General features: G+C 36.8%; 1 protein-coding gene across 1 annotated transcript; it reads right to left on the bottom strand.

The window, feature by feature from the left end:
- Positions 1-1,099: 1,099 nt before the first annotated feature.
- On the bottom strand, positions 1,100-9,007 carry LOC109008760 (pleiotropic drug resistance protein 2-like). Its single transcript, XM_018988984.2, has 20 exons — positions 8,649-9,007; positions 8,146-8,266; positions 7,958-8,046; positions 7,767-7,851; positions 7,373-7,663; positions 7,193-7,283; positions 5,968-6,868; positions 5,681-5,841; positions 5,416-5,519; positions 5,086-5,245; positions 4,911-4,991; positions 4,490-4,620; positions 3,914-4,246; positions 3,385-3,675; positions 3,197-3,280; positions 2,740-2,873; positions 2,416-2,643; positions 2,051-2,222; positions 1,657-1,911; positions 1,100-1,369 (listed from the first exon to the last, which is right to left on the bottom strand). The coding sequence occupies exons 1-20, from the start codon at positions 9,005-9,007 to the stop codon at positions 1,100-1,102; spliced, it is 4,341 nt and encodes a 1,446-aa protein (XP_018844529.1).
- Positions 9,008-11,034: the final 2,027 nt, after the last annotated feature.

Genomic DNA, 11,034 nt, shown 5'->3' with positions numbered 1-11,034 from the left:
GTTTACATTAGTATACTATGGGTGGGAGGGCACTGCCCACTATTCTCGAGTATTTATGGATGTGTTGAGTCGTATAGAGACACGTTTCCCATAGCCTCCTGAGTGTAAGTATTGGATATTAATTAATTTCTAGACAAGCGGCATTTCGTAATTTTTGAAGAAAACATTATTAATGGAATGTTTATATTTTTTAGATAGATATTATTTAGTAGATTCCGTCTTTCCGTGTATTAGGGGATTTATGTCGTCGTATCCAAGGGTGCGATATCATAGGTTTGAACGTCACGACAATCGTTCATTCCAAGGATACCAAGACTATTTCAATTATCGACATTTTTCCCTACGGAATGTTATTGAGCGAACATTTGGTGTTCTAAATAAACGCTTTAAGATATTGCGATACATGAATGGGTACAAGCTTTGCAGGCAGCGATATATTATCATTGGATGTTGTGTCATACATAATATTATTCACGGCACTACACCGAATGATATATATTGGCATAAGTTTACCAATCCGGATTGCTATCAGGGGCAAACAATTGAAGATCATCTGGAGCATCTGTTGCATGTTCCTAATATGTCATCTGTGTCTGCATAGGCCATGGCAACAACAAAGTTGAAAAGTTATTTGAAATGTCATATGTGAAATATGTTGTATGGGTATTACTAGATAGGTAAAGTTGAAAAGTTATTTGAATATAAATTTTTATGATGGCTTTTATTTTTGTTTTTGTAAAATTTGTTTGATTTTATGTTTTTTAATTTTAATTTTCATAAAATAACTAAAAAAAATGGTCAAGCAATTATCAATGTTGATAATAAATAACTCAATGCTTTTCATCTATTATTTAAGAGTACAAAAACAAACTGGTGTGGAAACTACAGAGGGAAATTCCAAAACTTTACATTTTGATATAGCCAAGCCTAGAAAAATTACACAAAAAAATTGGAGTGAAGAAATAAAAAGGAAAGACAGAGGGAAAAGTATAAAACTTTTCCTCACTGACTCAGTATAATATTGTACAATCAATCAGCTATCTATCAATCTATATATCTTTATGTTCCAAAGTTTCTCTGATGCAGAAAAAAAAGCTCCTCATCTCCTCTGGAAGTTGAGGAACTTGATGCCATAGGCAAAGACAAAGAAGAAGAGGAGGACCCAACCAACATGGGCGAAGACTACAGGGACAAGGAAGTCATGCTCAAAACCCATGTAATCCTTTAGGAATTGGTCTACAGGTACGCTGGTTGAATCAGAAAGTAGAAGCGGAGTCTTCTTGTCTGCAATTTGAGATGCAAAAACACCATAGATTGTCCAAGCAACAGGTGAAGCCCAGTAATACCACCTCCACCATATGGGGATCAGCTGCAATGAAAAAGCACCAAAGTGTTATGATTACAGCACAAGGACTCTGTTTCAAAATTAAGATGCCTTTTCTATTTTTCTCAATTGAATGGTTTGGTATCTTTTCATGAAAATTATATATATACACAACTCGGTTTCTAAGTTTCCAAGTTTATTCTTAGTTTTTGGATGTAATAAAAACTTCTTTGTTTTTGGATCTCCACTGCTTGAAATGATACATTCCCATAGTTTTTCCAACCTTCTAATGCTTGGAAATGAAACAAAGATATGGTTTTGAAATCACATACCGGCCTAGGAATGAGGAAACCAGAGAACAAGTTCCAAAAGCTCAAGAAGAAGGACATAACAATTGCAGCAATTTGATGGCCCGGAGTCAGTGCAACAACCATCATCCCGTACATTGAGAAGTATGTAAAGCACATGAATATGAAGTAGTAGAAATACAAGAACTTGTCCACCTTCCAGTGGAATCCAATCATCGAGTACAGAAGAAGAGCATACACAAACGTTTGTACTGCAACATAAATTGTCTCAATGGCCACCTGCAATGAAAAAGTCACCCATCAGTATATATACAGATTACATATAGACTTTTCCATTCTTTTTTTCTTTTTTGAGAAAACAGGCGATTTGATACACAATAGAGCTCGTTGTAACCGAGAACAACTTCCAATCTCTTACCTGAGCAAATGCATAGGGCAACTCTGAATACATTCCAGCTGCTCTTTCACGGTAAAAGACTGTTCTCTCTACTGCAACCACAGATTGTACGGCAGAAGCATTGATACCTCCAAGGAAAAGAACAGCAGCATAGGTAGCTCCCAAAAGATTGATCAGGTCTTGCTGTCTCTGTCTGTTAAGAAAGTAAGATGTGATTGACCTCGTAAGTACCAATTCAGAGTAAGGAACATGAAGTACAATATTGCTTCTATGCTAATTCCGAAAAAGAAAATAGATTTACATGTTCTTAAAAGTGATTTTAGATGGGCCATTAAATGATGGAAACAAAAGCAAATGAAGGTTAGGATAAAGAAATTTAGACTTACATCTGGTCTCCCTTGCTCCAGAAGATAACACCAAACATAACACCAATGACAATTGTCAAGAAAAACCGAATTGCATTGTATTCCGAGTTTCTCCAGTATGACCAGTGCTGCTTCCAGAAACATGCCTTGCACTGAGTTAGGAAGCTTTGGGAGTACTGAGTGGGGAAGTAAAGATCCTCTGAACCAGGTTGTGGGGAGCTCAGCTCCTTGATAAGTTCCTGATTTCTCCTGAAAATTAGCAAAATAAAATAGCAATAGGTCAGCACACACACAGACAGGGAGGATGTCGAAAGAAGAGTGAATATTCTCTCATTTATTACTCACCTATAGAGGTCAGAGCTGGCAAAAACTTCGGCAAAATCAATGTCAAGTTGACCCTCAACTGAAGTAGAACTGACCTCCAACATCCAGGTAGCAGGATTGTACCCCTTTTTGATCTTGGGGACCCCTTGGATAGCCTAACAGAGGTTCTCAATATTAGTCAAAATTGTATTTGGATAATTTTAGGAGCACATGCTTCCTAGTCCTTAAAAAAAGGACATGAATACTCTTCCTGATCCTTAGAAAATTATATGAACAATCTGAATTAACCATTTTGCTCAGGCAGAGGTGTTCATCATTAAAGGGATTCAACATTGATTATGCAACTAGAAATGATTAGTAGTATGACAAAGGACCGTGAGCAGCTTGAACACAAACATGTTGGAAAGAAGTTCTGAGCTGCCAACGTTTTGGGCATAATTGGTGTGCAATCAAGCATGTAAGAAAAATTGGAACTCACCTCAAAATACTCGACAAGTTTGTGAGAACGATCACCAAGAGGTCCGGCATAAATTGCCTGTCCTCCTCTTTTCATCAAGAAAAGCTGCAAGCACAAGACAATAACAAGGTGAAACAGAGCAGATGAAATGATGTTACATCATACATGAAACATATAAGAGACTGAATAAGTTAAAAATTGAACCATACCTCATCAAAAGCTTCAAAGATGTCAATGCTCGGTTGGTGAATTGTGCAGACAACAGTTCGTCCAGTATTCACTGTGTTTCTTACAGTACGCATGACAATGGCAGCAGCTCTAGCATCAAGGCCTGACGTGGGCTCATCCATAAAGATGATGGAAGGGTTTGCAACCAATTCCACAGCAATGGTGAGCCTCTTTCTCTGCTCAGTTGAAAGACCATTAACTCCTGGAAGTCCAACCAGAGCATCCCTCAAAGGATGAAGCTCAACCAAATCCATGACTTCGTCAACAAACATCTATAAGAATGAAGAAGATCACAGTCAAAAACATATTGTTCATCTCATCCAGTTTCTCATATTCAATGCAAACTAGAGAGTAAAAGGATTTTCAGCTAGACAAATGATTAAAAATTCAAAATATAAATGAAGATAATATAACCGCACAATTTCAGGTGGAATAGTTGACTATTTGGAGGATAAAATTGTATCCAATTAGAGAAATAAATGCAGAGCTCTCAAAGAAAAAATTTGCTACCTTTCGTGTTTCCGTTTTAACATCCGAAGAGAGACGCAACCATGCAGAATATACAAGAGATTCATAAACAGTGACATATGGGGAATGAATGTCATTCTGTTCACAATAACCGCTGACCCGAGCAAATGTGGCTTGGTTCTTTGGGTAACCAGAAATGCTAATACTTCCTTCAATATATCCACCAGTCTTTCTTCCTGCTAAGACATCCATCAAGGTAGTCTTTCCAGCACCACTGACACCAACTAATGCTGTCAGTACACCAGGTCGGAAAGCGCCACTAACATCTCGGAGTAGCTGCAGTCGGGTCTCATCAACACCTTGGGTCTTCATTTCCTGAAAAGGATACCACTTTGCTTTTTAGAAAAATCAAATATGACCCATGAACGATGTTTGGTATCATATGGCCTTTTAAAAAATTTCTCAAATTAAAATGTTTGATTCGCTATCCACTGGAAATTCAATTATTTTTTGAAAATTCCAGTCAAAACTGTCCTCTAGGAACCTAATGAGTTAGTAACCAAATATCAAGTAACTGTTTCAGTTTCTTTTTGTTTATGATGGGAACAAGTGACTTACTGCAGGCATATCCACGTAGTAATTCACATGATTGAAAGCAAGTGAAAGGGGCTGGAAGGGCAAAACCATTCCTCGTTTAGATTGAACTGAGCTGGTACTTCCTTGAGCATTTCTCACTGACATGTCAATACCTGTAATGGTGATTAGTATTAGACTACCAAAATAATGTGATAGTGGGGCTGCTATACTCAATGCGAGGCTTATGCTGTAGAACTAGTGCTACATCATGATCACATTTTTTTAGAATTGGGGCAAGTGGTGAATAGGAATCTTGCAGCGTGGTTATAATTAACCTAATGCTTTTCTTGCCATCACCATGTTTGATACCCCAGAAGAGAGCAGGCTTGGCAAAGATTTTAGGTCTTATTAGCTTTGATTTTATTAATGCCATAGTCCGTATAACTTTGATGCCAACACTAACCTTCTGAAGTGGTTGCCAATTGCCTCCTAGGCTTCCTTTCAGACTCATCCTCCACGATCACAGCTTTAGTATCACCGGGCACTGAATTGAGTTGAAAGGAAATGGCAGAATGTCAATTCATGTATCTTATTGCAGTATGAAAAACCAATGCAAAAAATTAAAATTATTCACTTACTATTCAGGAATGTCAGTGCTGCAATGAAAAGAAAATTGAAAAGAAGAGAAAACCCGAGGAGTGCTGCAATACATATCCAATACCAATATTCCTCAGTGAACAGGCCTCTCTCCTTGAGAAGAGTCTTTCCAACTGTTGGTTGACTGGAGTTTGGTGTTGGCTGTACCGAAGAAATCAAGATGATATCAAGCAAATAATAGATTTGAATTTAACAAATGCAATGATGATATATATATATATATATATATGTTAATGCATGAGGAGAACCAAATGTGATGATAAAAAATTCACTGCAAATCACGAGTTTTTCTGTCATCTAAAAGAACTTACAGTACTCCATCTGTCATCAAGAAACTCGTTGATAGCAATTGCATTTTGTCCATACATCATGGGAGAAACGTAGTAGCCCCATATCATCCATGACTCAATGTCATCTACGCACCAATATGAGTGGCATTTTAATATGTTGAAAATATATCAAATACTCCAGCAGTTTATCATTGTATTTTTCATGATTTACAACAATCCAGGCATTAGAAGAGTAGTTTCATGGCTAAATACTCTTTAACAAGGTGAACACAGAAGGATTTCTGACCTTTGGAAACAATGAAACCACCAAGAACGAACACCAGCAGCAATGTAAAGGTACCAAGAGTGCTTGCAACAACCTGTGTTCTTCCGGCAGCTGCAATGAAACGGAAGAGGCAGAGTGCCATCTGATGTACGCCAAAGAAAGCCAAGAACTGCTTGAAGAACCTGAACAAGTAGAACACTAATCAACAGAGAGTTTTCATTTGTTGAACTACTAGATTCCAATTTTCATAAGTACCACAAATCTAAAGCTAGGAGTATTTAAAACGAGAAGATAAATTTAGTACTTACCTACTGGCGGAAGGTGCAAACCCAATGGTGTAATATGTAAGAATGATCCAAAGACCAGATTCCATCAGTGAAACTGGAATTCTGAGGAGCCAAATAGGCAATGCAAAAGCCCATGCAGGGTAGAACAAGAAATCCCTCTGTTTAAAAAACACAGGAAGCCTAAAAACTGTCATTGCAAGTTCTGTCATTCCATTAAACATGACATTAATGAGGCTGAAAAATAGTGCTCCCCAAAATTTTGCTCCATCTCTAATTTGTCCAGTTTTCATTTCTGTCCTGAAGAACACAGTCAATGCAATTGTTGCCATGACTGTTAGCTGAGTAGTTTTGAATATGTATACAAACGAGCTGCGCTTCATCAGCAGCCATTCCCTTGCGAAATTAGCCTTGAAGAGTTCCATGTTGGAGATCCCGTACTTTTCTCTTACCAAAGCAGCAGGATGGGCTCTGGATTTGTCATATGGAATTCTTAAATCTTCTGAGAGTTGTTGCCCAATGTGAAAAGAGTTGAAGGCTCTTAGAAACTCAGGTACAGAGATATATCGGTAAGGTTGGTCCCTTCTGAACCAATATTGTTCTTGGTCATTCTTGGAAGTTACTTCCTGCAGAAAGTCAGCAACTCCTTTCCTTTCTGGACATTTGAAACCCACATATTCGAAGAACTCAAGAACATTCTCACGCGGACCTTGATATACAATCTGGCCCTCAGAGAGAAGGATAATGTCATCAAAAAGATCATACGTTTCAGGGGCTGGCTGCAAGAGAGAGATGACCATGGTGACATCCATGATATGAACCATTTGTCTCATGAACTTGACAATCTGAAACGTGGTGGAGCTGTCCAGCCCTGTTGATATTTCATCCATAAAAAATGCTTTTGCTGGTCCAACCAACATTTCTCCTGCACTCAATACAAATAATTCTGGTCTGAGATTCAGAAATGGTTTTGAACTTTAATCTTAAATACACGCTCACAGGTAATAATAGAAGAAGCTGACATTATAACATAAGTCAATAGACAGAATGGGTTTTCCAAGATATGGTAACCCAGAAAGGACATTTCGACATCTGATACAATCTACGGAAATAATCTATCATAAATTTCCAAGTGCGGAGGATTATGAAACTATTTGTAGGTGAAACTCTTCCTATAAGAAGAAAAGGGACATAACTGTTCTTTTTTGCCATCATGTTTAAATATGTTCTTTATGTCATTGATACATACCAGTGGTTACACGCTTCTTTTGACCACCAGAAATACCCCTTCTCATGTCATCCCCCACCATAGTATCAGCACAAATATCCAATCCCAGTATCTGTTGGAAGCCCGTAAAAATTTTTAAGTGAGTTATATAACTGGTGGCAAAATAAAAACATAAGCAACCAACTCGCTAAGTAATAGAACCTTGAGATTGTAATCAGTGATCAAGCTTGTCTCCTGTCCGACCATAGCCGTAGCTTTCATGAAAGCATCAATCTCGGGATCTGGTTTAATTCCTGCTTCTTTCTCGCGTCTAGCCAACTCTAATAGCATTTCGTACCTGGTTCCAACTCCTAAACTACGTGCCGAAAAATCCAACGTTTCACGAACAGTCATCTCACCGTAATGGAGATCATGCTGGCTGATATAAGCACAGGTTCTTTGAGGCACGAATTCATTGAGTTCATGGCCACAGTATGTGACTTTCCCAGTTACCTGTTCATCGCCCCCACTCATTAATATTACCTCCAAAATCAAATTGTGTATACGAGTGAATAGGATTAACACACGAGGTAGAAAGAAGGAGAGGATCACAAACCCTTAAGTCATCATCCAGCTTCCCTGAAAGTGCTTGTAGCAATGTTGTTTTCCCTGACGCAGGAGGCCCTAGAAGCAATGTCATCCTGAAAATGTATAAACAATAAATTAGTATGTCCTTCCTTTTACGAGGAGAAAATTTGTAAGCAAAAGATATTAGTTCTGCAATATATGCACAATTCATGAACATACCTCGATGGCTTGACTACACCGGTCACATCTTTGAGTATCTTGACAACTCTTTTCTTTGATGGAGTGAGCCGAATCTTCCCTAGAACTCCCTGTTCACAGCATAAAGTGTAACTTGAAGGGGAAATAGTAAAATCAACAGGAAAATTAATGCTAGAATAAGAGAGAAATCAATAGCACGAATACAATACCTCTATTGCGTTCAAGGAGGAATTAAGCAGAGTTGGAAGTGCTCTGGTCCCAACGTATGCGTCTCCTTCAACCGATAACTGCTGGAATCTTACTTCAATCTTTGGGATCTCTATTCCTACCCTGTTTCCAAAAAAGATTATCAATCAAGAAGATTTCGCATCAGAAGAAGGAATAACTAGTTCCAAAAGACAAATGGAGATCAAAAGAATAAATTCCTACCATTTTCCAGAAATGAAATAAAAATCACAAAAGCGCACACCTAATATATATTCAGTTGCTGAGAAGTGGATATAATCAGAGAAAATAAATAAAACCAAACCGCAGTGGAGCTACAACTTTTGCCTTAAAACTACTACTAGATTCAAAACCTTAATCCTTTTCTGATGCCCTCCATTTTCCCAGCAACGAAACAAAACTATTCCAGAAGAACAAAACATTTGCAGATATATATACGAACATATATATATATATATATATATATATATTTATGTTAGAAACCAACCTATCAGTTCTGTCCCTAAGCCTCCTGAGGAACTTCTCATTATCCTCTTCAATAACCTTGAGAATGCTCTCCATCAACTGCTTCTTATCCTGAGAGCCCAGCTTGGTGACATCAACCTCCCCATGCACAACCCTCCCGTTGCTCATCACCTGCTTTAGCATCCCCGTCCTCACCCTATCATACGTGGGCAGCCTCTCTATTGCAGCCCACTTCAACTCCTCCTCGTCGTTCTCCACCTGCCGCCCGCTCCGCTGAAACACGTCCGGCTCATTCCACATTTCCCGCACGCTGGCCGACCGCCAGCTCCTCCTACTACTCGACTGCCTAGCCAGGTCGTCTCCGACAAATGCCACCGCCATTTCTGAGTCCTCCGGCAGCCCTCGGAGTGATTAACAACGTACCACTAAACTCTAGCTCAAAGTTTTAGCACCCAGTGAAGACTAAAAATAATTCAACGTATGGAGTACCAATCTTGGTGATTCTTCAGCACAACAAATTCATGAAGCGTAGAGATTGATTGATTTCTCAATCTTTCTACGCGTATGTTTTGGTGAGTGAGAAAACAAGGAGAGGAGGGAGAGATATTTTTGCGAGGATGTCTTGAAGTTTATATGTAGTGTAGAAGAAGAATAAGAGCAGCAGCGGCCAGCGAGGTCTCTCTCTCTCTCTCTCTCTCGGAGTCTCGGACTGTTGTCTTTTGTTTTTTGTTTTTTTTTAATATTATTTTGATTGGTCAAAGTAGGAAAGAGGAAAGAGGTTTCCTTTCCAAGGTTGTATTTTGCTGACCAAAATGAAAATAGAGAAGCATCTGCTGGAGGACAAATGTTGTTGTTCACTCCAAGCTTGCGAGCATTCTCTCTTCTCTCGAGTCTCAATCTGTCTGGTATGAACTATGAACGAGCTGGAACGCTGCTCTAACGCTTTCAACGCCTTCTAGAAAAGACTTGACAAAAATACTTTTTTTTTTTTTTGTTTTAATTGGAGCATTGACTAAAATGCCCCGTTGCTATATATGCTGTTATACACATAAATATGATGCGTAGATTCCACGATTGCAATGGGAATGCACGGCGTGCAAGGCGGGCCCGCCAGGGCCATTCAATTAATTCGTTGGTTCAAAAGTCTTCATCCCCTGTTGGATATTTTTGTTATATATATATATATATATATATATATATATATATTAGCGAACGGTTCTGGATGCACTTGACATGACATAATAATTTAAATAAAAAAAATAAAAAAATTAATAGCTTATTTGTTTAGAAAAATAAAATATAAAGTTAAAAAAAGATTACAAAATAAAGATTACAAAAAAATATAAATTTTAATAAAGTATGAGTATTGATCTACATTCATATTTGATTATCTATTTACTACTATTTATATAATAATAAAATATTATTAATTTTTTATTTAAAAAAATTAAAACAAAAAGAGAAGAAAACGAGTACATTGTCAAAACAAAAATAATATGAAAATGAGACGTCAATTCATATTAAAGATCTTTTGGTAAAATATGATCATTTATTAAATTCTATAAGGAAGTTACACATCAAATGGTCAAGATTTTTAAGGACATTTTAATAAAACAGGACTTAACGGACTTAACGGAAAAATAAAAAAATATAACAAAAAAATAACAAAAGTTATCATTCACAATTAGATAGCCACTTATTATAATAGAGTAGATATATATATATTGTTAAATTTTTTTAACAGTACTGTATGTTTATTAACGATACAAGACTCGTTGTTTTTTTTTTTTTTTTTATCTATGAGAAATTTTACATGAAATTAGTCTTATACCATATACTTTTATTTAATCAATACATGATTTGTTATTTTTATTCTTTTATTTTAAATAAAATTATAAAAATAATAAATTACATATTATGTGATATATATATATATATAAGATTTCTTTATAGTATTTCTCTTCATATATATATATATATATATATATTCTATTTAAAACCTTTAAATTCCAACAGTTACTCCAGAACATGCATTTAATTTCTTTGATTTGGAAGTTGAGTTTATAAGTTAGGAATGTCTGCAAGTAAGTGTTAGAAAATGGTGTTTGTATTGAATCTATTGATGTAAGACATCGGAGGTAATCATTACTCCAACGGGCAACGGCTTCGGTGCATGCGAAACCTTTTTCTTCATCTCTACAGTCTATATATATATATATATATATATATTATATAGTATCTTTCTCCTTGAATAATAATTCCTTACTCTTTCGATTGAGTTAAGGTTTTTTTTTTTTTTTTGAGATGAGAAGCTGACGTAATAGATTTATAAGTAGAGGTCGTTGTTGAAACTATCCTAGTACAAGAATAGGCTTTTCCCATGCAGTTAAATGAAGATCGAAAGATAA

The sequence above is a fragment of the Juglans regia genome, chromosome 14 (genome assembly GCF_001411555.2).
Source record: "Juglans regia cultivar Chandler chromosome 14, Walnut 2.0, whole genome shotgun sequence".
In the NCBI taxonomy this organism is placed as follows: domain Eukaryota; kingdom Viridiplantae; phylum Streptophyta; class Magnoliopsida; order Fagales; family Juglandaceae; genus Juglans; species Juglans regia.
The sequence above is the reverse complement of the archived record's forward strand: the minus strand, read 5'-3'. Positions and strand labels throughout refer to the sequence as shown.